Source organism: Micromesistius poutassou, assembly GCF_964030765.1.
Source record: "Micromesistius poutassou genome assembly, chromosome: 13".
Taxonomy (NCBI): Eukaryota; Metazoa; Chordata; class Actinopteri; order Gadiformes; family Gadidae; genus Micromesistius; species Micromesistius poutassou.
The window spans coordinates 12,562,549-12,590,142 of record NC_140283.1 but is presented as its reverse complement, the minus strand read 5'-3'; the positions used below and the strand labels follow the sequence as shown (position 1 = coordinate 12,590,142).

The following is a 27,594-nucleotide window of genomic DNA, read 5'->3' as shown; positions in this document are numbered from 1 at the left end:
TGATGGTCTAGGTTCGAGGGAAAAGTGATGTCGGTTTTCATTTTCCATGCAATCGAGTGGCCAGTATTATGATTTAAAATAGTTTCCCAATTTCACGGTTGTGTTTTTTCATTCACAGAAATGTATTTTTAAACGGCCGTGTTCCTCAAATATGAGGGAAGAAAAGAAGGGACATATGTGGCATTCACATTTGTGGGGAAGGCGTGACCGATGTGTACACATTTGAGTTGAAAGATCAATCGTTCAATCGTTTTGTGTTTCCGGTGTGCTGATGCTAAGGCATCTTCTGAAAACCCATTCAATCTTTTGAAAGTACATTACTGGTGAAATATAAAAACTCTGGATAGTAAAATAATTCCTTATATACATTAAAACTTCTCCCTTATTTCTTGAGGATAAACATAAAACATGAAAATAAAATCTCAGTAGGATTGGTATAATAAATAAAATTATTAAAAAAATGCTCCCATACCGGATTAAGTCTCATTTGCTTAATGATAATCAATAGATACTCATTTTAACAATAAAATAAATGTCTTACAACATCCTGCTTCCAGAGACAACAGACCAGCAAATTAGTCTTTTCACTTTGCAGACGAGTTGTGCAGCATCCAGTTCAAGTCATCCGCAAGCAGATTGTTGCATCATCATGTAGGGCCTGAGATATAACAATAGCAATAATAAAAATAAATTCAATTTATAAAGCGCCTTTCAAACCAAGGGATTTGATGGGGAGGCAGTGGAGACGGATGAGGGTGGGGGTGATGTGCTGCCAGGGCCTTGTGCGGGTGAGTACTCTGGCAGCAGACTTTTGGACATACTGGAGCCTGTCCAGGGTTTTGCTTGGAACCCCAGACAGGACTCCATTGCAATAGTCCAGGCGGGAGGTGATGAAGGGGTGGATGACGGTTTCAACCACGGAGTCGGAGAGTGAAGGGCGGCGTCGGGAAATCTTTTTGAGGTGAAAGAAGGCAGATTCGTGATGGATTTGATGTGGTAGTGGAATGAAAGGGTTTGAGTCCCGGATGACGCCAAGGTTGCGCACTTCACTCATCAGTAGTATCTCCTGTGCAATGTGCTCCATCCAGCGGTGGCACCAGTGGTACAGAGCTCCACCCTGAGCGCAAAGAGCGTTCGAGCCAACGGCCTTACCAAGGCACCCGGGAAGCTCAGTCAGTTCCCAGGGTGCATTGCGTTGACGTTAAAGTATCGTGGTCACCACTAGCACTGTGTGGCCCTGGCTCTGGCACTGCGCTCTGCAGTTGGCACCCGTGCCGTGGAAAAGGTTTACCTGGAATTGGACATGGTGCGGCGGTTCCACATGCCCCGCTTGGAGTGGTAGTAGTGGAAGAAGTTCCTGAGGTGGATCCTCTCGACCTCCAGACCCGACTGGAGGATTCTGAGGGAGAGAGTGTCAGAGAGTGAGACTTCCACAAGAAATTGAGAACTAAGCGTTAGATTGTGTTGTCTGATAACCAGACAACATATTCAATCCTATCCTATCCAAGTGTTTTTCAACCTGAGGTATGCATACCACTGATAGTATGCATGGGTATTGCAGGTGGTACATTGGAATTTACTCTGAAAATAGAAAAAGTCTATACGTAGATAATGGCAAAATTCCCCATGAGGCCTCGATGAACAACATGGTAAATGGAATGCATTTATACCAGCATTGCATTTGTAACCAGTGGCCACTCAAAGCGCTTTACAATATTGCCTTCATCATTTCAACTTCAATATTCACCCATTCAGACACACACATTCGCACAACAATGGCGTTGCACCATGCAAGTAAACATCCAGCTCGTCAGGAGCAGTAAGGGTTAGGCGTCTTGCTCAGGGACCCCTTGACACTCAACCCGCTCTACCTCCTAAGCCACATTCCGCCTCGGTTTCTAGGTTAGAAAAGCCTAACCTGTCGAGGAGCTCCCAGTCCTCTCCTCCCCAGCGGTCCGTGAACTCCCTGGTGTTCATGCCCCCCGCGGCCAACAGATCTGACTTGTAAACACTCAGCAGCCCAAAGCCATTCACCTCCCAGTAGCCTGCAAACACACACACACCACAGGGTTATTGTTGGGTGTTAATATTCCATATCATATTCAATTCAACTATTAGTTTGTTCGCTTAGTGAGTGAGTGAGTACCTCTGGGTTCCTGGGGCGTGGCTCCACAGTTGAGTCTCAGGAGGATGGGGGCGTAGGCCATGTGGCCCTCCACGCAGTGTTTCCTGATGCTGTCCAGGATGGCCGTGGGGAAGTAGATGTGGAGGTCACACAGGAACACGATGCTGTGGTCGTCCTGGAGGACGAGGACGAGGAGGAGAATAACTGCATGGTCAGTGTCTACCACAACAGCTCCCAACCTTTATCGACCCATGACGCCATTTGTAGGTCTGCAATTGCTTTGCTACCCCAACTCATATGCTACCCTCTCGTTGTATATACAGGAAGTGAGTTAAAGGTTGCATCAGCGATGTTGGGTGACGTCACTTTTGTTGGTATTTGAAGCAAGATCCCAAACAAACAGAACCGGCTCGCCCCTCCCTTCTGTATTTCGTCTGGTGAAAACTATCATGAAGGCAGCGCAAAACCCCACAACATCCACCCCTTGACGGTGATTAATTGGAATACTATTTATTTTGAGTAGTTGGTAGTACCATCTGTTTTTGTGTACGATCTCGGAGCATAGGCTGCCTACAGAGACACGTTTTTTTTTAACGGCCTGCTCATGGGGTGGGCAGCTATCAGATCGTCAGGAAAGATCAGATAAATGTGATCATTTATCGTCGGCCTAGTATCGTTATGACTTTAAGACTTTTTTTATCGGATCCAAAATGGTTAATCTGAGATCTATTGCTTAGCAGCAATCTCTCCTGCGCCTCTGATGTGGTGTCCCGCTGGTCTAGAGCGAGGTTGTGTTTCATCCCTTGGTGGAATCAAAGTGATGGTTCTGTATGTGCTGCTCACAGTGATGAGGTCGACGCCAGCCTGCAGCCCGGCGGCGCGCTGGAAGTTACCACTCAGCTTCAGGTATTCATATCTACAAAGAGTATAAACATTAATAACAAACATAAAACACACACACACTAAAACTATATAATAGTGGATACATAGAATAACAATGATAATTCAACTTAGAAGAAGAACTGGGCACATACTGAGGAAGAGAGGCAGCCTCCAGGGCCTTCTTCACATCCATGTCTGTGCTGTCGTAGTCGACGATGATGAGGCTGAAGTCGGGGTCTCCGGTCACGCGGTACAACTCCTCCATGTCGGAGATGAGCTGTATCACCCAGCGGGCCTGGTTCTTCACTGAGACACACACACATGAGCACATTTTGAAGTGATGGAGAATTAACAACAAATATAGAAATCCCCAAGCAATTGAGAGATATAGAAGTGTGTGTGTGTGTGTGTGTGTGTGTGTGTGTGTGTGTGTGTGTGTGTGTGTGTGTGTGTGTGTGTGTGTGTGTGTGTGTGTGTGTGTGTGTGTGTGTGTGTGTGTGTGTGTGTGTGTGTGTGTGTGTGTACCTGGTACAATGAAGTGGACAGTGGCAGTGGGGTTCCACTGAAAGCCAAAAGGATTACACAGAATGACCTCTGGGACGGAACGATGGGGTGGTAACCTCTTGAATCGAGGCTTTTTCCAACGAATCAGACTGTAGACGTAGTGTGACAGGCGGTGCAGCTGGCCATTGGCGTCCTTCAGCTCCAGCTCCAAGAGGTAGCGGCTGCCACGGGTGCGGTCCACGCGCTTCTCCACGTTCACAACTCGAACCAGGGTGAAGCGACTGGACAGACGCGAGGGCCAGAGGCAATGGTGAGCGGTTCAGTCGATAGTGGAAAATCATTCTGACTGAATCTTTCTTTTTTTGTTAATCATCATCATCCTTATTGTTATTACAGTATTTTACAGGTTTGGTTTTTTTCTATACTAGTACCAAGTCTATTTTTTTTAATAGTTAATCAAATATATTTATATAAATGACTAATTTCACAATCATTTGAAGCGAAAAATCTTAGCATTTCTCAAGATATAAAAGCCAAAGATTTACTTTAAATACATTTTCTGTCCATCAGTCATCTATTAATCATTCCAGCCCTGCAGTGCCTCGTCGACCTAAAGCTCCACAAGTTGGGTCACGAGAGGCATACGCACGCACATACCCTGGATACTTGAGGTTCAGTTTGCCCATGTAGTTCTCGACGACGACCTGCGCGTCGCTGGGGTGCAGCAGCATGTTGCCCGACACGTTGCAATTCAGGTCGATCCAATCCGAACGCAGCAGCTGCAGGTCCAGCTGGTCCGCCTGGAAGGTCTGGCTCCACACCACCTCGAGGTCAAACACCAGCCGTGTGGGCTCCGCCACCTCCTCGTAGGTGGTGTCCTCCTCGTTGCCCACCTGAGCCCACTCTGACTGCTTCTTACTGCCTCGGAAACCTCCCGTTTCCCCCTCGTCCCCAAACGCTTCCGCACCAGTGGAACGCTTCCTCTTGGTGATGGTGGAGCTGGTGGTGTCTCCAGTGGGTTGGACGCCTACGGGAGATTCCACCTTCCTGTACCGACTGTGGTTGGCCTCCACCCTCTTGTTGAGGTCCATTGCAGGGTCGGGGATCATTGCCTGGGGGTCTCTGTAGGGCTTGGCATGAAGGGCGGGGAGGTCTTGGTGGGGGTCTCTGTAGGGCTTGGCATGAAGGGCGGGGAGGTCTTGGTGGGGGTCTCTGTAGGGCTTGGTACTGAGGGCAGGGAGGTCTTGGTGGGGGTCTCTGTAGGGCTTGGTACTGAGGGCAGGGAGGTCTTGGTGGGGGTCTCTGTAGGGCTTGGTACTGAGGGCGGGGAGGTCTTGGTGGGGGTCATTGGCGGGATTGAGACGCGGGGCAGGAAGGTAGGGGCCTTTGGAACGCTTAGAGCGGGAGGCAGAGAGGTCCGGGCGGAGCGTCACGGCTACGGCTTGCTGAGGAACAGAGTCGTCCTCGCTGCCCTGCTGCGGTACACCCGTCGGCACCTGCAACTTCTCACCTTCACCCCTCTTCACTGGTCGTCTCCTCCTCCTCTTATATGCAGCCGGGTCTACGGGGGGGGGCTTTTGTCCACCAGCTGCTCTCCTCCCCACTGGAGGCTGCTGGGTTCTCGCAGGCCGGGGCTTCGCCCTCTGGCCCGTCTTCTGGAACGCATTCTCCCGATCCGCGTTCACCGGCTGCCGTCTCAGTGCGGCCGCTTGTCGTCCGTCGGCGTCCCGCGGCTTGACCTTCTGCTGCTGCGGTCTGTTGTCCGTCAGTGTTGTGCGTGGTTGAGGCACTGCGACTGGTTGGGGGACGCCGCGTCCTGGCGCACCGTCAGGACGCGGCTGGGCGCGCAAAGGCGCTCCGTCGTCTCGCCGCCGAGCCCCGACGCGCAGCTCTGCGTCCGAGGCGTTCCGGACCGCGCCTCGGGGTTTCCCCGCCCTTCCCCGGGACAAGAGGTTGCGGCCAGGCCTTGGAGCGTCGGCGTCGTAGCCGTCGTCGTTGTCGTCGTCGTCGTACTCCGCGTGGAGGCCGTTGTCGGCGGCCGCCTCCCAGCTCCGCTCCGCACCGCCTTCCGCCGGTGCCCGGTAATCCTCTTCCTCATCCCGCACCGGATCTTGGTCGCTCTGCTGAAGAGGGGAGTCTAGGGACAAATCCACAGAGGCACACGCACGCAACGTGACGGAGGGGCGGGACACACAGGGCGGACGATTGGGTGTCTGTCTGGAATGGGAAGGGCGGGGTCGCCCCCCCCCCCCCCCCCCCCCCCCCCTTTGGAGACCGGCCTACCTCGCAGACGGGACTGGTCCTCGTGCCCCCCCGGCTGGTCCAGTCTCATGTACCTCGACAATCCAAAGCTTAAAGTAAGGAGGTTCAAACAAGAGGCACTGTTTTAGTCACACAGACTGGGCCAACGTTTAACAGCTAGTGTACCATTATAAGCCAACATGTCCAAATGTACACAAATGCTTGGAGTGTCATTCAATACAAAATGAAAATAATAAAAAATACAAATGTCCAATGAAAATGTACCATCTTCCCCTTACTTCCCTGCAGGCATAATTCGTTGGGTGCATCTGAAGTAATGATAATTCTCTTCAGGTTACACGGTCACATGGAGTCAGATGGATATCTGGTTACTTCCTATTCAACAATGCAGGTGTACTCACTACTTCAGAGAGTCAGCACTCTCGTGGTAGAAGCAGCTGTTCTCCGTCTCCATGTGTGTGAGACGAGTGTAGTCATTGGGGTGGACGTAGGTCATGTGCACCTGGGGTTAGGGGGACAGGAAGTGACACCATAATTGAAAAGGCAACCCACAATGAGTCATCAAAAAACGCAGACATTTGAATACCAACGTGACATTTGGCTGACGAGGCAGTGAGACCACACTACGTGCCAAATTGCAGCATTTGCAGGAGACACGATCATCTGTGGACAAGTGACTCACAAACTGCAGGCCCTGATAGCGGAGGAGATGGTAGCCTTTGATGATGTAGCTGGGGCTGTACGAGCAGTCGGGAAGCACGCCACGGAGGGTCCCGGCGTGGATCATCTGCCCTGCGGCAGAGTGGGGGGGGGGCAGAAACAATATAATAATGCATCGACTAAGCGTTTGAAAGGCAGTCAAAAAGGCCGCAGGGTATCTCATGTCAGGTGGCCAGCGATGGTTGACTAGTATTGACTGAGGGGTTACTCTATTCTAATTCATAGCACAGCACGGACTGGGGGGGAGGGAGCGGGGGGGGGGCTTACTCCGGTAGAAGGTGTCTCTAGGGTCTTCCCTGAGCATGTCAGGACCGGACTGGTCGCAGGGCTGGTCGTCGGCCTGGTAACCAGGCTTTTTGCCAGGCTGGTCAAGTGGCTTTCTTGCGTGACTAGCGGTCGTCTGCGGTATGTGATCCACATCGCTCATGAGCAGCAACGACTCGCCAGCGGGGAGGAAGGAGAGAGAACGACTAATAAAGCGCAACTCGAATGGAACAGATGTGGTGCACACAAAACCATAGATATATTGAGGCGACCAGATGGACGGCATAACAGATACAAGGAGTCGCGTTTGGAATAGCCCATGGGTTTCCACCGGGGGAGGGAACCTACTTGTGTAGATGGAGATGTGCTTGGAGCCGATAACCATGAACCTCAGACCTTCTTGGTTGATTTTCCACTGCATGAGGAACAAAACAAAAGTACATCTATTCTCCGTCCTCAGGGACAAAAACCAGAGGTGGCACAGCATGGGGAGTGGTTGAAGTCCCTACAGGCAGGGGCCTGTGCTATGTTCCAATATCCATACTTCCCGTACTTACTATACTTAGTTTGAGTACGTCTGGCATTCCAATTAAGATTGTGGCGAAAAGAAGTGTACTAAAAGGGCCCGGATGGTGTACTCAAAACGATCAAACCGCTGAGTGTGGATCGACGTACACTTTTCGTACTCAACGGCAGCCATCTTAGCTACGTAGCAGAGGAGGCAGAGCCAGGGTGAGCCAACGTTGGCACATTTTGCACATAGCCTGCATTAATGGGAGTCATTTTGTAGTTTTTATAGCTTTTTAAAGCTGCTAGGCGTAAAGGGTTCACCGTTCAAAGCGGGATGTTTTGGGCGGGTGATGAGCCTCGGCGGCAGTCGCGGCCGTAATTTCCGGTTAGTGCACCATGCACCATGGAAGTATGGATATTGGAACACAGCACTGGAGAGGGCAGGCGGGGGAAGATTTAAGGTGACATATTATGCCACCAGGTATGAGTGTGATTAACCTTTATAAGCTTTGAAAATCTGCCTCGTCTGACATCACAAGTCGGCGTCTCCACCTAGCTCCATGCTGGATAGATCAGTCTACCCAGTGGACTGTTGCAAACATTGCTCATCTATCCGTCGACACGGCCACTTAACGGCTAATCACACTCACACCTGGTGGTATAATATGTCACCTTGAAAAAAGCATTGATGCAATACTCACCGCCAACTCCACATGGTCCGTAGCCCTGTCGCCCTGCTTATGGATTAGTTCAAAGAAGTACTTCCTCTGTGCTGATAGCCTGTTAGATAGCAAGACAGTTCTCAGCCAGTTCTGCGGCCATAACGGTAAAACACAACAGCTTGCCATAGCATTCTGTTAGCCGTAGCTTTCTGTAAACCATTATAGCATTCTGCTTCTGGGAATAACTTCTGATTTTAATCTTGACATGTTATCTTTACTCAAACCACGCATTTGCTTCGGCGAAAGCTCAGTTGCCTTGGCTTCGGGCTGATCAACAACAGTCAGTTGTTTTTGTAAGAGCCATTTCCTTTTCATTTGGGTCAGGATGCTTCATGATCATATTTACCCAATCTGTAACATCATCTTTTCTTTGTGGTTATTATCATTATATAAATAGGTCATCCATTGATTTAGAAAGCTGAAGCGCTTAGTCAGCAAGTTGTGATGACTTTGATTGTCTATGATGCAAATACAATGAGTCATATTAAGAAAAAAACTAAAACCGGAAAAGAGCTTATATTTCCTCCTGTCTCCCCTGACACATACAATATAATTATATGCATCATAATAATAATAATAATAATACATTGTATTCTAGGCTTTTGTGTAGTCCTTAACCTGACGCTATAAACAGGTTGTGTGGTACAGTCCAGCATAGTTATGAAAGGGTCATGCCATATGCATGTGTAAAAATGTGGAGCTCCTAAAACAGTACTTGGCTAGACCTGACATATGTTAAATGCCTCCTTCATGCTGCTCATCTCAACCTCTTGGAGGGTGGAAGACAGTACCAGCAGCGAAAGCAGAAACAGATTCTTATCAGTACATAATATAAACCTAAACTCTCCCTTCCTGAAACATACAGCGATGCAATGGGGCTCATGTTGGAAGTCCAAATGCAAGTTTCAAAAGGAAAACAATCTGAAAATTGATCCTCAAAAGCAGTCGAGGAAGAGTTTAGAGTAAACAATTATTATCCAAGTCGCAAAGTGTATCATTAAAAGTAGCTTGTAACTTAAAAAACCTGGGCATGTCTGTAGTCACTGCTGATCATGCTGCACATCCTAGAACTGATTCACTTTGGTAATAAAAGTATTAAAAGCTTGCCATTCTTACTATCATTAGTCCCAATCATCATTAGTCCCCTCCTACTCACGGCCCCCAGCCAGTCGAGCTATGCTAATTAGCGTCACACAGTAGCACATTCAGTTAGAGTTACAATGTTAAACATAACGACTTTAAGGAATATTATTATGATTAGAAAAATCGTTTGGCCACTCACCCAACTGGTCTTGATGTCTGACTTGCAAATTTGTTATACTCCCCGGGGCCTGTCCACTCTGAGCCCGTCTGAAAAAAAGATGGCCACGTCACAGCAGTGTTCCGGGGCAGACAAGACTCATGCAGAGTTTAAAGAGAGGACAAGCGACTTACCTTGCCCACCCATGCTTGTAGCCTGCAGTCGAGCGGAGACTCATTCGTGCTGAGCCAGAATTCAGAATTGGCTTGAGAGCTCACAGCAAAAACAAACTCCCCTAAGATCACATGAGACCGTGTTAAACATGTGTGCGGAAATGCAGAACTCGACTGTGATGAAGACACGAGGGGCCGTGCTATCCTATGCAACGGGCTGTGAGTCAGATGCAAGGGTACCGTCAGTGTATGGATGCAGGTATCCGAAGATCCTGAGCCCATAGTTGGTCCACTGGGGCGAGACGGCCAGCTTGATAACCGTGGTTCTTGTCTGACCCAAGGAACCAAGCGACAACAGGAGTCAGCAATGATGTTTAAAGTACACAATGTATGTATGTATGTATGTATGTATGTATGTATGTATGTATGTATGTATGTATGTATGTATGTATGTATGTATGTATGTATGTATGTATGTATGTATGACAATGGTAGCCCGGAGCAACCTTGATTCTGTTGGAGTGAGTGTGTGCCGAGTCCACAGAATAAACATACCACAAGAATATTTAAACTTTGTTTTAATATTTAAGTAAGACTTGTTTATGTTTGTTGTTTACACACTACTACATGTCACCGCCCTAGTATAAAAGGCCCTAAGGACATTTGATTGGTTCTGCAAGGCAGCTTTTTTTTTTTTTTAACAAATTGTTTCCACGCTGTATTAGCAATGAAACCCGGGAGATTGTCCTCAGGATATAGTTAAGCAAAGCCTTTAGAGACCGACTTGTGAGTCTAGCATTGATATATTATTGTATGCTTTCTGCAATAACAGCATGTGTGCAACGAGCGCATAGTTTAGCACACCTAAAAGTCCTGTGAAAGCTAAAGGTAAGCTATCCCGGTTTACTTTCTGGTAACATGTTAACCTTTTTATGGGCACGGATTCATTGACTTTGCAACACTGTAAAGCAACCCTAGCGTAACAGTGTGTGTGTGTTCACTCACATGGGGGTACAGAGGGTAGTGCAGGTTCTTGCGGAGCTGGTCTATGGAGCTTCCACACCAGTCCTCAAACACGTGCAGATTGGCCCGTCCCTTGTACTGTGGAGAGACCAGACGACACTTTGTCTAAGATGCTCAAGTTTAACAAAAGCAAATGAAAACATCAACCATTGATACATGTATATACATTTTTAACAACAGATTCATTTTTTTGGGATAAAAGAGCGCTTCAATGTTAACCATTCAAACAATTTAATGTTAATAGTTTGAATGTTAGCCAGGTTCCAGGTGTTCTGTAAACCTACACCTCTGTCCCTGCTGCTAAATAGGCTGTGTTATCTGAGCGGTGTGTGTGTGTGTGTGTGTGTGTGTGTGTGTGTGTGTGTGTGTGTGTGTGTGTGTGTGTGTGTGTGTGTGTGTGTGTGTGTGTGTGTGTGTGTGTGTGTGTGTGTGTGTGTGTGTAAGATCCGAAGCCTTGTTACCAATACTGTAATGTGCCATTGTCAGCACAGTGTGTTGAACATTAATTTTGAATGATTTCAAAACAGAGCTGAAAAATGATTACAAGAACACACAGCCTTACAACAACAACACACTAGGGCCTGACCTTGCTGATGCACACACATTTAAAACGTAAAAGGGAGAGTCCACTCTGGGATTTTTTACAGGAGTCACAGTGGATTAGAAACCAACATATTTAAATGCTTTCCCCGTCCTCCTGCTCTGCTATGGACCAAAACTTGTGTCACTCACACAAACAGCTGCGTTTGCCATGTATGGCAAAATAACCTGCTTCCCAGGTGCAGTAAAGGCGTGTATATTTCTCCAGGGACAATTGCAGCCAGGAGGACCCAAGGGATTGGACCATCAACCTTCTAGTGGCCTCTCTCTCTCATCATTGTTGATAATTATCATAGTAGGCTGATCATACACTACTACCATCTTCTTGATGATAGTATTTGTAGTTCTAGAAACACACACCCAAGTGCTCTCAATGACACCAGGTGGCATGGCTGGTGCAGACACAACTCACCCTCCCCTGATCCAAGCGTATAAGATGGTGGCAGTGGTGGATTATGGTATGTAAATGTTCCCAAGTTTGCAAGAGCTCAACGTAGGATAATACATCAACCAAAACCTTTATTTATGTGGCCAGGTGCAATTGGAGCACCAGAACTCTTGTTCAATGAGGCTGTGGACAGGGAATGTGGAGAAAAAAAATAAGGTGCATGTGTACAGATAGTGACAAAAATAGATATCAATAAATAAATCAATGCATAAGAAGAAAAGAAAGATAAGTGTACTCAAATCTATAAAAAAAAAAATATATATATAACAAATATACATCTTATTATCATTATCATCATCATAATACAATTAATAATCATGTTAAAAATACCATTCCTAATGTTGAGGATATTGGCCTGAACAACGTGAACTACGACGAGCAGGCAGCTTAACAGCCACTGTGAGCCAGACCGCTTCAAACGGTGGTAATATGAGCCCCCTGACGCTGAGCAGCCTCCCCAACCACCCCAACACACACACACACGCTTGGGATTCACACACACACGCTCAAACATTGGTGGGAGGCGGACAGGCCGGGGCAAGTTACTCACGGTCTTCAAGAGAGGAAGAAAGAGAGCTGAATGTATGAAGGCAAACAAGGATACGTGCATGCGCAGCCAGGCCAGGGAGGAAAATGGAAATGTTGCCGGAAATTTGAATACTGAATAAAAAAATATTTGGCTTTGTGGAATATCCCATCTTAATCCCATGTAAAGCCTACGATTGAAGAGTTTAACTCAATGTGAAGGGTTTTAACTGCCATTCTTGATTTTTAAGGTTTTGTAGTAGTGTGTATGGATGATGGATGCTTTAAGCACCCCCCCCCCCCCCCGGCCCGAGTCGGACTGATAGGACACACAGCTGTTTTCAAAATCATTCCCTCTTCATTCACTCACTATTCCCTATATAGTGTTTATGATATAGTGAACTATATAGGGAACGAACAAACAAGATTTCGGACACTAAGCTGAACATTTCTGAACGTCATTTGCATCAGTAAATGCGCCCGCATTGCATTGTGGTATACAGGAGTAACATGTAGGGAACATCGTATGTTCACTCAAATTTTGGGTATTTTATTGTCCACTATATAGTGAATGAAATTAACCACTGAGAATTCGAACACCACTACAAAATGGCGAGCACCCTTTATAGTGCACTATATCCGTGATAGGGAACGATTTCGAACACAGCTTTTGGCTGGGTGAGGCTGCACACCTGTTGCACATTAGGCAATCAATAGGCACAGGTTCAACAAGCCTTCAAAACACAGATTCAGGGACAAATGTCCTGTGTGGCAACATGGAGCACCATTGTCATGTATCATTGTCTGTGACCTTACAATAAACCGGTCTTCAAACACCACCACTCTGCATCCTTGTCTGGAGGAGCCTTGTTAAAGTTACCTAGGTGGAGTGCAGCATTGTCCTTGCTACAAGGGTTATAAAAGGTGTTTTTTTAAGGATCATTATTGAGCGAAAATGTCTATGTACTCTCCTGTCTGCTCAGCCAAGCGATTGACCAATTACCATACACTCATGTGGCCCAGGCAGTGACCAATTACATTATGGCGATGGTCCAACTGAAGAAGAGGAAGTACAGAATGCACAAATCTGCATGTGGGGAATTTGGACCAAAACCCTACAAACCCTACAATCTACAATCACTTGTAGATGGGCAGCTTGTTGAGAAAGGATGGGAAGCGAGGACAAAGGAAATTTCTGACTCACAAAAAACAAATACTTTACCTCAGCTTTCCATGGCTGTGCGATAAAGCGGGAACGCAGGGCGGTCAAATCCTGCTCCGAACCCTTTTGGCAGCCCAACCCTGCCTAGATACAGAAACATGTTTTATATGCAAATGTTTTACTCCTCAAACATACATTCTCACTCTGCTCTAGATCAATAATTAATACCAATGTAATTTGTTCAGTTATTGACGGATGAAATAATACAATGTGCCACTCAATAGGTGTCTACAACAAATTTCATTCGGAGCAAGCCCTTCAAATAATGACGACAATATAAGTGTTCTCAACACTATATCTAAATAAATAGAAACACCATTTATGAATGCATTTTGTCACTGTACTTACCCCATCAGATACACTCCTTCCATTAAGTCCTATTACAGCATTGGCCGAGAGAGGGACAAAAATTAGGCACCAATTGAAACTGTAAATCTCACAAAATAGGCAAGACAGGCAAGTGGCTAGGATGTTCAGATTTCCATCTCTGTATTCACCACCTCACCCCTACCTGCGTTTTAATGACTCGTCTCTGTATTCACTGTCTAACCACAATCAAATCTGTTTAACCAAACCGATCGATTAGAATATCTGCATGTGTTAGAAGGTTGCAGATATGTTTTTCGATCGCTATCAAAATGACCAGTTTGACATAGTGGAAAAGTATTTCCGACACCACCCACATTTTCAACACCATGCCATTGCCATACTGGATATGTTAGTTGTAAATCCTTTGTCATTTGATATTTCTAAGCAGCGGCGTTTCATCCATGCGCCTCTTGTAGGCTACAACAAAAGCCTTCCCATTCACAAGAGTCTATTGGGAAGAAACATTGCTGGGAATCACATACAGACAATAGAATCCCACTCTGTGTGTGTGTGTGTGTGTGTGTGTGTGTGTGTGTGTGTGTGTGTGTGTGTGTGTGTGTGTGTGTGTGTGTGTGTGTGTGTGTGTGTGTGTGTGTGTGTGTTGGTCTGGAGGTCTATCATTATAAGGGTGGGGTTCCCAACGCAAACTCTCCTAGGACAAAACAGCAATTGTGGTCGCACACTGCAATCCTAGCTGTAGTAGGTAGTTCTAAGAAGGTCTAGACTGGAGAGCGAGGGGTTCCTGTTCCAGTCTCCAAATCCACCTATTTGGAACTACAATTTCTCAGTGACAACCTCACAACTAAGTCAATGACTAATATAGCATGTTAGGGCATTGAGTTAGTAGTTTATAGTTTAACATTTTAGATTGCAGCCTGTAGGTTCGATTTAGAAGATGAGGACCCATTCAATAGGGATTCCAACGATGTAAAATGTTGTTGTTTTTAATAACAGATATTACCTTACATTTTAAGAATTCTGTGATCTTTTTTTTTGTGATATACTAAAACGGCTTTAAATCTTTGAATGATACAAGGACCGCAGAAAACAGGAACTTCCTGTTGGTTGGTAACCCATCATATGGCTACTGTACGTTAACCATCACTTGCTCCATACAGCAGGTTTTTACAAAATGTCACACTGCTGTCTGCGTTACAATTCCAAAATAAACAAGTATTTGCTAGTTCATTTGCGTTAGTTTATTTGAGGCGGTACAACTTCAAAAAGGCGGACACTTGTTCAGGCAACCTGTTGCCAAACCCCCCTCCAAGAGTGGCAACCCCAACTTACCGTGGTGGCTGCTCCATGTATTTGCAGCGACGAACTCGTGGAAGACTGCGACAATCCCCACGACCAGGATCACTCCAAATATATATCTGCCGTTGCGTCTCAATTTCTTCAAGGGTAGAACCGACATGATCATTGTTTTGTTCCTCTCCCGAGAAGTGTAGAGCTGTTTATCAATCCTATTGCCACTTGTTCAGCCAGAAACGACCCCACCACCAGGATCTCGCCCGCTGCAACTATGGTGAGGTCAAACTACTGGTGAGCGCCGGAGAACTCTGTGGAGTGTGACTCTTGGAGGCTAAGTCCATCTTTCTCGTTGCCCCGTATACTTCTAATGTTACGAAAACCAATTATGCTTACTGAACACCATCTCCAGAAACGTAAGTTAATACAGTTTTGTCTCCAACACGCAGTGGTTCCGACCGATTCCACCAGCTCTGTGATCTCGTCGCGCTTCAGGAGACCCACACGGCACAAACAAGTGAGCAGAATGGGCTTGAAATCACACACCCGCTCAGAGCGACAGGCACACTGATCCGAGGAGGGAGGAGTTTAGCGATGCAGGCTGCGCCCATTTATCCTCAGGTAGAACTACCTTCCAGTAAACAGGTTATTTTGACTCAATCTTGACTCAAGATTTTTATTTATTACGCCATGTATCGCAAAACTGGTATTTACCAAACTATTTTTTAATCTATAAGCTACCATATATTATTTTTGAAAATATGTTTAAAATATTTTAAAGGGGTCATATTTTGTGGTTAATTTGGGGGTATTACTAGAATGTATGTGTATGCCTTAATGTAAAAAATCTTATTATTTTCGAACTGTTCATTTCTGCACAATCACTTTCAGCCTCCCAAAAACGTTGGGTTTTAACTCCTGTCGCTTTAAGGCATACATCCCAAAAAGCCAAGTATGCTGTAATTGGTCAGCTGAACCACTCTGTTGTAATTGGTCAAACACTTTGCGCGTAGGTCGGCATCTCACTCCCCTGAGTCCTGAGCAGCTGTGAACATTGCGGGTATTAATGGAACCCGGTTCAGCCGTACCTGTACCTGAGAAAGAGTCAGGTATATCTCCCCTCTGGCAATTAAACCTAGACAGTTCAGTGTCAGACCGAATGGACATCATGCACCACCGACCAGGCCCGTATTGCAGGGTTGCCAACTTTGGGTTTTTGGCTGGAGTGAGACTCTGTAAAATCTTATAATGCCTACATTATAGCAGGCACGCGGGGAGTTGTTGGATTGCGGGCTGGCGGCATTGTTGGCGGGGGGTGGGTGGGGGGGGGGGGGGGGGGACGTTGCTGTGAGAACGTTGTAGGGAGATGTCTTCAACTCCTCCCCTTTCATTAAAAACAATACGCTGTGGTCTGGTCTAGTCTAGTCAAATCATCAACAGAAAATGAACGGGAGTTTTTGTTTTTTTGGCGTGACATTTGTTGCGTGTGCGTGAGAGCGTGATATTGATGCTGAAAGCGTGAGTGTCACGCCAGATGCGTGAGAGTTGGCAACCCTGCCAATGTTATAACTTATTTATTACAGGACAACAAAGCAGCCTACCCTTTAACCTTCATATTAAAAATAGTGACTTCCTTCAGGACATGATGCAGACATGTAGGTTAGTAGATACACCATATTTTCCAATAAAGATCCTGTTGGGAAGCCAACAGACAATCCCTTATAGCTGTTGAATCAGAGCCCTTTGAAAGTTAATTTCCAAGGAGGATCGATTTAATACAAGGTTAGGACCATAGGATAGGGTCATACCGGTCTGGGTGATTAAGCCATCTCTCCTAACTAATGCTAATTTGTCCAAATAACTTTGTTTCACCGGTTGTGCTGAACAGCATTTAGCGCAAGACAAAGAAGTTAAAAAGAAACATTGCTGATTGCTACTCCATCATATCCTAAGCGATGTTTGGTATATATTGCCTTAGGATTTAGATGGCCTGCTACATTGCTTTGTGTAGTGAGTGTTGTGGCCACTTGACGTGGAGCAATAGTATCCCACCTGCTGTACCCACACCTGTACCTGAGACAGAGTCAGGTACAGAATCTTAAATTCAGGCAGAACAATCGGATCGAACCGAAACACCATCGCAACCAAGAGCAGGATGTTTCGCAGTGTTAAGTGGTTATGTTGTAGCTATGTTATATTTCCGATGTTACGTTGTAACTAATATCTGTACATCACGGTAACAACCGTGTGCTCGTTGACTGGCCGATGTGTATAATAGATCACGACAGGCTGTGGAATGTTCTCATTATACCACAGTTAAGGGGCGTTGTCCGTCCCGACGCGCAGCGGAAGGACGGCGACCCCATATAATGAGAACATTTCACTGACTGAAGTGATCTATTGCTTTTATAAAACGGTTACGTATGGCGAAATGAAAGTCATAGATAACCTCAATTTTGAAAAAACGAGAAAGTCGGAAAAGCATTTTTTTTTAACGAATACAAAAAAGTAGTCCCTCCTGGCTCCCGGCAAAGTGTACGGCGGTTGCTATGCAACACACTGTAGCGTCCTTCAGAGAGAAGGCTAGGCTAAAGACGGTAGCTCGGTTCGCCGGCAATTTAGCCTACTATCGAGTTCACTCACCGTGTGCCTATTGCTTTACACTATTTCCACCCTCTCCATCAATCAACATGTTTTTTAGGCTTCAGTGCACTATGCTATTGCTTTTATATATAAATAAACAACAGTTCAAGTTAGGCGCGGAGTGATACTGAACTCTGTAAACTGAACGGGCGTCATAGCTGTGTGTATACGCTCAATATACAACAGTTGGGAACCAATCAGATCGCTTGATTTAAGCCACCCGTTTTATAATTAAGCAATAGATCACGACAGGCTGTGGTCTACGGTCATTATCCGTCCCGACGCGCAGCGGAGGGACGGCGACCCCCTTAACTGTGGTATAATGAACGTATACCACTGACTGAAGTGATCTATTGCTTTTATAAAACGGGTACGTAAGTATCGCGAAATGAAAGTCATAGACACCCTCAATTTTGAAAAAGCTAGAAAGTCGGAAAAGCATTTTTTTTTAACGAATACAAAAAAGTAGTCCCTCCTGGCTGCCGGCAAAGTGTACGGCGGTTGCTATGCAACACACTGTAGCGTCCTTCAGAGAGAAGGCTAGGCTAAAGACGGTAGCTTAGCTTGACCGTGTGCCTATTGCTTTACACTATTTCCACCCTCTCCAGCAATCAACATGTTTTTTAGGCTTCAGTGAACTTATTATTCAGTGAACTTAACACTTATTTTGTTATTTTATGTATTTAAAATACATGTTGCTTCCTGGATCAATTATATTCCCTTTCCAGAGATGTTTCCTCAATAATTATTTGCTTTATTATAAAAGTATTTGTTAAGCACTTATTTTTCTTATTAGGTTGTAAGACGAAGGAAGCAGCTTCCAGTAACCCCTACATGGTACACCATCGAGGCCTAGAGCCCAACTGCTGGAATCTGTATACCCTGCAGAACATAAACAATATCGAGTATGAACCTTTGTCGCGTGGGAGTATGCTTTTATTACATGTAATGAGATCCAACTGTCGTAAAAAAAAAAAATCTGAGCAGTGAGGTTTCATTATACCACATGACCCAAATAACAATTTTTCCTCAATATTCATACTTTTTTTTTTGCAAAAGTTCACATTTCTTACAGAAGCGTCCATGCATATACACACACAGCAAAGACAGTTTTCAATTAGATTGGTAATAGATCCTCTCCATTCAGGCGTGAAGGTATCTCTCCTCCCACAGCTTTGTCAGCTGGTGCTTGGGCTACGTGGAACACAGGGTCAGGGTTTTCATCCCTTACGGTTAGGGTTATAGTTAGGTTTAGGGGTTATGGTTAGGTTTAGGAGTTAGGGTAAGGTTTATTCAATGTTGTTTTTTTGTTGTTCCTACTTCCTTCCGTCATGCCAGAGGCTTGACATGCAATTAGATGCTTCTCAAACTTGCTCTACCAAGTTGTATGAATGTGTTGGGGTGGGGTGGGGCTGGAACTGAGCCGGGGGTAGGGCTGGAACTGAGCCGAGGGTGGGGCTAGACCTAGAGGTGGAGCAGGACTAGTCAGGCTCCACCCACGGGCTCTGCAGTGAGCAGACTCTCAAGTTAGAAAGTTAAATAACTTAAGAGGCTATAAGGCAGCTAAGGCACTGAATAATGAAGAGGAAGTATAATCCAGGGTTGTGCTATGAAATGTGCCTCTCCTTTATGGCTGTCATAAAAAATATGCTTGCTACAGATAGCACCTGTGCTACAATAAATCACAAACATTGTTTCTCAAAAACAGGCTTCAGCAACAGTTTAACAAAAAAACAGTTTTTCTAATTTAGTTCAGACCTGTCATTTGTGAAAATTCAGATTTAATCAGGTTTATATAGTGGAGCTTGGCAGGTGCCTGCCAGGTGCCTGCCAAACAAACAACGGTGGGGCAAGGATGTTTTTGGTGGCAGAAAGCCCAGATTTATCCCTACCTGTTTTGTACAATTTAACCCATAAGTGCCATAAACAATGTTCTTCAGAGTAACCACCTCTCCTCAGAACATCCACCCCCAGCCTCCATCACAACCTCTGTTCCTAGGCAGACCCATATAGCGGGAACTAATCCTATCATGGCTATCTCCCCTCTGGCCATTAAACCTAGACAGTTCAGTGTCAGACCGAATGGGCATCATGCACCACTGACCAGGCCTGTATTAACCTCAGTCACAGGACAACACGAGATGGCCCCTAGCCTATATATTTTATCAAAACAAAGGAGCCTACCCTTTAACCTTCACATTGAAAATAGTGACTTTCATGATACAGAAATGTAGGTTTGAAAGTTGATTTTGAAGGAGGATCAATTTAATACAAGGTTAGGACCATAGGATAGGATCATACCGGTCTGGGTGATTAAGCCATTGTTACCATCTCTCCTAACCAATGCTATTTGTCCAAATAACTTTGTTTCACTTGTTGCATTTATTAACAGCATTTATCGCAAGACCTAGAAGTTAAGAAACATTGCTGATTGCTACTCCATCATATCCTAAGCGATGTTTGGTATATATTGCCTTGGGATTTAGATGGCTGCTACATTGCTTTGTGTAGCGAGTCTATTGTTGTGGCCACTTGACGTGGAGCAATAGTATTGATTCATTTTTTGGCTAAATGTGTCGCTGATTAAGTCAATTTTCCTATTGGAAATAGCTAATGATTTTGTCGTACGCCATTAGTCAATATATACAACCCTAGCTGTTTATGGTGGGCCCTCAGATGTTGGTGCCAAGGGGCCAGCAACATATCCAATCATTTTGACATTATGATTCGTACCATTAGAGATGCATGTTAAAAAAACTTGACCTGTTCCAAACTACAATTCATCAAATTAATAAAGTTAAAAAAAAAAAATTCTTATACCCAACACCCAAACGTAACCAGTTCTCATGCATAATCAGAAAACGATTGCATTAGCAATATAATACTCTAGGAAACCAACTTGTGTTATATGTCCAGGAGAAGTGACTTTATTTCACACATCTTCAACGCACATATTCCAGTTAAGTAAATCAATGCAATTACCATTTAGGTACAAGACAGAAGTCACAAGCACAACATGACATCCGATTACAGTTTCCAAATGAAAAAAACAACAGTCATGTAGCCCATCAGCTATACTGGAGTTGTAGCATTTAAGGTAGCCGTAACTTGGGAGAGTTCACCCAGGTCATTCAATGCAGTTACTCCTTAGATACGCAGTGCTGCTATATACACACACACATACACTCGGTTACACGCAAGACCACACACACACACACACATGGTGTTCAAGACTTTGATCTGAAGGCCCATGGAAAAAGGTATCATCGTGGGATCCACACCAGAAAGTGACAGAGGAAGGGAATCCCTCTCTCCCAGTTAAGACCTTGACAAGTAGGATTCGGAGGGACAATTTTGATCATCCGAATGCTTCTGTTTCTCCCAACAAAACCGTAAAAATTGCATGTTTTAATGATGCGACCACGTGAGTCCCAAGTCCCCAGGGTGCCAACAGCTACATGAAACACAGCCTAACCGACTAGCTGCCATGGCATTCAGACAAAAACAATGATTTGAAAAAAAAAAAAAAAAAGCCAGTGGGAAATTAAACAAGGGAGTCTTACTGATTCAGTCCTCCACAGTCACACCTCATTGACACACGATCATGCATTAAAAAAATCCACATACACACACGCCCCCACGGCTGCTGGGATCACAGAGGCCCAGAGTCGGACTGGAACGTTCTACTCCTGAGATCCGTTTTCAACCTCCATCTCACCAACCGTTTCCTTGCTCTCAACCGTGACATTCTCTGCCTCCTTCTGTGTCAAAGCAAGAAAAGAAACAACAAACATGTTAAAACCAAATATTCAACCCATTAATTTAAGTATTGAAGCAGTGCCATACCTAATTAAAATGCACCATATACTGCCACCTAAAGGTTGGGGAGGGTAGAGAGCTACACTTTGCTCACCTTAGCATCTCTCTCAGCAAACTTGGTGAACATGTTTGCATAGAGACGCTTGTCCTTCTCGCGCTGGTCTTTGATGTGTTTCTGACAGAGACCCAGCTGGGTAGGACATGCAGAGCAGTTAGAAAACATTTCACAAGTCTTCATTTATAATTCATTTGACAACATCTTAAGTCTCGCCTCCGCATTTGACCTGAAATAGTTTGGAGGTTCCACCAGCTCAAGCCTCACCTGGGCCTTTGCGGCTTTGTTGGCAGGATACAGTTGAATAACCTGCTGGAAGTCTTCTCTGGCCTGGTCAAACTCCTTCATGGCCACCAGGGCCTCCCCCCTCCTGAACAGGGCCTTCTCGCTGGATTCATCTAGTAGCAGAGCCTGAAAAACAATGGATATTAAATGACCACCTTTTGAAAATAAGCAGCATTTCATGCCGATATGCAATTTTAATAGATATAGAAGTGAAAACCCATGAGAATGATAAAATAGCCTTCTAATTATTGTTGACACACGGACACCAAGTATTGAAATTGTTTGTTAAATATGGAAAGCATCACAAATATGTGCGTCACCTTTGCGCAAGTATTGTTCTTGTATTGCAAATACAAATAAAAAAATTTTGGTACCATAATATCTGTTGCTTTGTCCCTACACTACATGGTCCATGTTCAAGTCAAAAGTTATACTAATTTTGGAATAAATGTTAATACAACATAGTTTGTTATCGTTATACTCAGCATATGTTATAGCATCTACATTTCAGTTCTATTTCTAGGCTTCGCCTTACGGGCTGAAAATTTCAGCAATGCACCGATCACCATGAGCACCGCCCACATTCCCAACGGTACCGTGTATATGACACGCCCAGCAGTGCTCGTCCATCCTTTTCTTTCAGCAGTTGCTTGAACCAGTCATCCATCAAGACTACTACTTCTGATTTTTGAGTCTGATGTGCCCTGTGACTTTGGCCTTTGTAACTTGGGTCGAGCGGCAGTACAGTGATTGTGCACAACTCGCAGCTTCACCTTAGCCTAGAGCCTACATGAAATGGAACGATAGTTGGATAACTCTAGTTCGTTGATTGTCTGCCTATCCATCTAGTTTCCCACCTGCTGTACCCTCCAATTGCTAAAAGAATAGCGGAGGACAAGCTGATTGGTGCATTGCTGAAATGTTCAGTGGCCGTGAGTGTGCAGACAGGACAAGCCCATTAGGCGAAGCCTAGATGTCTACGCTTACAATCATAGAACTAGAGTTATAATTATTATATTGTTTTAATAATTGTTATAAAGGAAATTTTGAATACAATTTTTTGAGTCATCAATATGATATAATATACTATTATATCATATATATAATATACTATATTTTTTTAATTAAATTATATATTGCAATAAATCACCATATGTATGGTATGGCAATGCCTCGCATTGCATGGTGACCCATGTGCCACGAGGTCCTTGCCAATGCCCAGCCACAAAGAATACCTTGTCACAGTTCTCCAGAGCCTGGGCGGCCTCCTGGATCTTGAGATAACACATGGCAAGGTTGAGATGTGCGGCCAGTCGCAGGGCTTTCGCTTTCTGCTCATCCTCCTCTCCCAGAGCAGATTCACTCTCCAGCCATGTCACAATCCTCTTGTACTGCACAGTTGCCTGCTTGTACTTCCCATCCTAAAAACACAAGATCATGGTAACTTAGATTAACCAATTATAATCGCCATGTTTATTTTTATTGTCTTCCAGATACAATGTGAATAGTTGATTGCAATATTATTTTTAACGGCAGTCATACCTTAAAATACTGGGTTCCTTTCTCTTTGACGACACTGCTCTGCTCTAGTTTCTCGAGCGTGTTCATTTCCCAGGACTCCTTTGCCTGAACAACCAGAGACAGTTCGGTCACCATTGCTGGAATACAGTTCCTGACAGTATTCACTGTGACTTGGATCATCATTGGGGCAAACCAGAACTTGATCCTTTATTTTTAATGATTTCAAAACAGATATGAATCAAACAATTGCCTTTTTGCAACTGTACCTTTTCGAAGGTTGTCATTTTAATCTTGTACTGCAGTGTAGCTCCACCTGGAATAGCATAGCCTGCGTTTCCTGTGAGTCCGAAGCCATACCTTAAACAAAAAAGGATTGTGCAAAAGAACTTGGTATTAGTGATTAAGAGGTTGATGAAAAGGTATTTCAACATTTCATTCATTAAGCTACATACACAGCTAGCTGTGTATATAGCTTACAATAAGTACCTTCAACCAAGAAAATATAACCCAAAAAGTGCTTAAATTGCTCCATTAGACACAACAGATAGAGAATTTTTTTACATTAATATGCAGGGGAGCCCTTGACAGATTCTGATCTCAGCTGAGTGATACGCAGAGTTATCTGTAAATTGCTATTTGCCTATTTAAGATTCAGACGCCTTGTTTTATTCGAAAGTCAACATTCAAAGTCAAGTTCGCTGGGTTTGCATTTGTTTTCCGTTAGCCCCTGCTCATGTGAGGGGAATACACTTTTATATATATTTATTATTATATATTATATAAATGACTATCACGTTTGTTCTGTCTTTTAGATTTTACATGAATTATGTGGTCCAGTCTTGCCTCTTCAGCGTCGACTGGCTTATCTCTTCTGATGCTACAAAAAAAAGAAGGGGTTATTGCTTGGGCTAACTTACACATATCATGCTGGAGTTTACATGTTAATTTTCACAAATTATATTTGTGATTTGTCATATGGCTTACCAAAATGAACTAGAATAATGTTGAATTGGTTTAAGGTTGTATGCTCAGGTTGGCATTGCAAACATAGCACAAATAGCTAAATGATTTATGTTGCAAATTAATCATTAGATCCACCTCTCTCTACTGGCTGCAACTTGTGTCTGTCCCTTAACAGGTGGTTTATTTTGGCACATTTGGCGGAATCTTCCTCCAGTGCCATTATTTTTTTTAAATCTTGCGTTTTTTCGGCTCCTCCTTGGCTTTTTCCTGCCCTTCACAATCAAAGACACTTGTCGCTTCTGTTCGCTGATTCTCTTCTGTTACCGCTCAATAAAAGACGCAACATGGGCCGTACATTGTATAATCCGTATTATATATACTGTGATGCTGGGGCTGACATTAACGGTCAAAGTAATTTTTTCTTTCCCCCAAGCGGCCCAAACGTCCCGAACGTCCCGATGGCCACCCCGGGCCTGAGTGCCAGTAACAAAATTGTTTGTCTTTGATTATTGGGCTACCTGCAATGTGCCACTGACTGGTTACCCTCTGCATCAACTACACAGCCAGAAGCCGCTAATCATATAATTGCGTCAGTGCTGCCTCACAGGTAGCCTAATAATCACAGTGACAAATTAGGTCCCAAATGATCTGTGGGTTCTTAGACAAATTACAATCTTTTGTTGTGACTTGCAATCGTTTTACATAAGTGACTATTCAGAAAACATTGCAAATCTTTGGAAAGCAATTATCCCACTCACATGAACAGGAGCTAGGCTACTGTAGCTCTGCAAGTCAATGGAAGCTGCCAACTGAAAGCCAATGATAAGCAACCAAACTCCCCTTCTGCACACACAGTGATGAATTTGGAATTAAACAACTTGTCTGAATCTTGGTAAGACAGGCAAACGCTAACATACCACGCCGTATCTTTTTAAATGTTGACACTGATAAATGGAACAAGACACTTTGACACCCCTTTTCATGACCGATTATACTTTGACACAAACATAAATCTATCAATATCATGTTTATATCAAACATATATTTTTTGAGCCTGGCATGAAAGGAGGAACTCATCAAAACAGCAACATATATTTTTTCTATCTACAAATGTAAGAAGTGGAATTAATAAAACAAAAATACTCAAACCAGACAATGGCAATGTTAATGTGAAGAGTCCTACTTGGGCTTAATGTTAAAGATGGACTCCTCCCCCTGCTCCATAGCCAGGATAGCCTTCTCCACTCCAGTAGGTAAACCCAGGCCCTCTCCATCGCCAATCTCAAACTTCATCTCTCGCTGGTCGAACACTCGTCCTTCGAAGGTACCCTCCACGGAAACTACAACCACAACAAAGTCGGGTTAGATAGTGATGACCTGACAATACCACAAGATCATATGGTGATCAAGTAAGGGTTCGCCCAAATCACAACAAATATCAATCGACTGGGTGGTAATGCCAGACATTTTGAGTTGGTCTAAATTTTCTTTCCTCAACATTTTCATGCGTTTCAAACTTGTCATGCAATTTTCTTTTTCTGTTTTGTGTTGGTAAAGCAGATGTCTGCCTCATGAGATTATTGCAATGCATCACCAATACAATGAACATATAGAGGGTGGCATTATGGCTTAGCAAATGATGAGTGTGCTAACCTTCAACTGATGCTCCTTCATTTGGTTTGGAGTAGCCTTCCCCTTTGGTAATGATCCGACGGATTATCCCTCCATCCTCATTCTCAGTGATGTCCTCTCCTCGGAACTCAAAAAGCTCCACCTAAGAGAAATGTATACAGACATACATGCATCCAACAATGTATTTACCCAGGCAAATGCATGCATAAAAACATCTTCCATTGTTCCTCAACCACCCTAGGACAAGGACAACACAAGTAAAACCAACTTGTGCAATGCAACTTATACAATGCAGTCAGTCATCGGTGATACACCGATGACTGACTGCGTTGTCTTGGGCTACACCCAAGACATTAACAACAAGCTGAAGAAACAGAAAAATCATTCTAAAGTGGCTGGGACCGCACAAACCTGCAACAGTTAAGACTTACCTGGAATACAAGTGTGGCATCTGGGGGTATCTTGGGTGGACTGCCTGCAGACCCGTAGGCATATTCTGGTTTGCAGATAAACTGACATAGCTCTCCTATTTTCATTGAGGCTACACCAATGTCCCACGCTTTTATCACTTGACCTAAACACATGGGAAGAACACAAACAAGAATGACTGGTGGTTAGAATGGCGAATGGCAATGCAAAACAAGGGGAAGTTTAATAATGTGTGTGCTCATGTCCCGGGTTTTTGAGGAACCAACCTTTTCCCAATTCAAAGGAAAACTTCTCCCCCCTGTCTCGACTCGAGTCAAACGGCGTGCCGTCCAAAAGGGTTCCAACGTAGTGCACGAACACCTTATCCCCAGTCATAGGCAGCTCTGTGCCCGTGCCTTCGGTCTTCACCAACTAGCCAAAAACAAACAAAGAAAGAAGCAGTGATACAGGGTGGTATGAGTTAAGAATCAAACCGACGATCTGAATGGGATGAGTCAAGATATTGACTGCAGCAGCCTGCAGTGATGTGTGTGCGGTCGGAACGATAAAGTCCTCATTGTGTGACGGCTGCCATGTGGGATGAGCAGCCCTGCATCAATTGCTACTAGCTTGAGTAGCCGTGCTTCATTCTATGCAACATTCTAGAAACATCCCTGCAAACGAGGGGTGGCTCGAAAGCCATTTGACTGCTCCCTCACTTGGTGGACGAGGAGGTGACGTTTGCCCATTCTCCAATCAAGCATTAGTTTAGATAAGCATGCGCTTGATCATGAAACTGAAGCAACGGGTTGTCATATTAGCCGGAGCTGGCAACGATTAGCAGATGGCACAGCGCTGGTGGCTTTAGCATTATATAGGTCAGATAGCCACCAGTCGAGTACAATAAGCACAGGATACTGACCACATGTGTCACCTTTAACCCAGACGACCTAACATGCTAAGGATGCATGATAAACGACTTACCTTCAACACACCCCCATCTTTCTTCGGGGTGATATCGTCTCCCTCCATGGGGATGTTGTGTTGCCCTTCACTCATCGGTTCTTCCACTGTCATTGTGTCGCTGCAGACCAAACCCCCTTATCTCTTTTTCCAACGTGCGCCACAAAGAGAGACAATACGAGCTAACGACGTAGCCGACTACCGAAACCCGTATGACCAGTATTAACCTTACAGCGGACTGATGTATCAGCTAAGACGACCCCGCTCTTATTGAACAATCGTGTTGCCTGAAGCTCTTGCTGGGCCTCATGCACACTCGTCGCACGTCTATTTGAGCAGAAGCTGTACTGGTACACCACAAGTCCACGTTACCATTCAGCAGCACACCAAACAAAACTGACCGACTGTGACTGCAGCAGGGCAGAGAACTTTCCAGACAAGGGGCGGGATCAGGAGACGTCTCTA

At 44.7% G+C, this 27,594-nt stretch overlaps 2 protein-coding genes across 2 annotated transcripts; both read right to left on the bottom strand.

The window, feature by feature from the left end:
* Positions 1-1,287: 1,287 nt before the first annotated feature.
* b4galnt3b (beta-1,4-N-acetyl-galactosaminyl transferase 3b) lies at positions 1,288-15,006 on the bottom strand (the record flags this gene model as incomplete). Its single annotated transcript, XM_084477895.1, has 18 exons — positions 1,288-1,399; positions 1,919-2,045; positions 2,147-2,300; positions 2,969-3,041; positions 3,160-3,313; positions 3,533-3,792; positions 4,169-5,648; positions 5,795-5,862; positions 6,175-6,275; positions 6,456-6,565; positions 6,761-6,893; positions 7,969-8,047; positions 9,272-9,339; positions 9,424-9,524; positions 9,643-9,733; positions 10,408-10,503; positions 13,221-13,300; positions 14,880-15,006. The coding sequence occupies 18 exons, from the start codon at positions 15,004-15,006 to the stop codon at positions 1,288-1,290; spliced, it is 3,414 nt and encodes a 1,137-aa protein (XP_084334021.1).
* Positions 15,007-20,147: 5,141 nt separating this feature from the next.
* Positions 20,148-27,533, bottom strand: fkbp4 (FKBP prolyl isomerase 4). Its single transcript, XM_084477737.1, has 11 exons — positions 27,151-27,533; positions 26,454-26,598; positions 26,190-26,332; positions 25,780-25,900; positions 25,310-25,466; positions 23,430-23,520; positions 23,185-23,268; positions 22,878-23,063; positions 21,625-21,768; positions 21,397-21,492; positions 20,148-21,244 (listed from the first exon to the last, which is right to left on the bottom strand). Exons 1-11 carry the CDS (start codon positions 27,241-27,243, stop codon positions 21,167-21,169), a joined length of 1,338 nt encoding a protein of 445 aa, XP_084333863.1. The 5' UTR covers positions 27,244-27,533; the 3' UTR covers positions 20,148-21,166.
* Positions 27,534-27,594: the final 61 nt, after the last annotated feature.

Coding starts and splice junctions, on each gene's coding strand:
- fkbp4 (XM_084477737.1), bottom strand. CDS start 27,243: ATGACAGTGGAAGAACCGATGAGTGAAGGGCAACACAACATCCCCATG. Junction 26,599..27,150: donor AAGATGGGGGTGTGTTGAAG/GTAAGTCGTTTA, acceptor GTTTTTGGCTAG/TTGGTGAAGACCGAAGGCAC. Junction 23,521..25,309: donor ATCTTTAACATTAAGCCCAA/GTAGGACTCTTC, acceptor TTTTTGTTTAAG/GTATGGCTTCGGACTCACAG.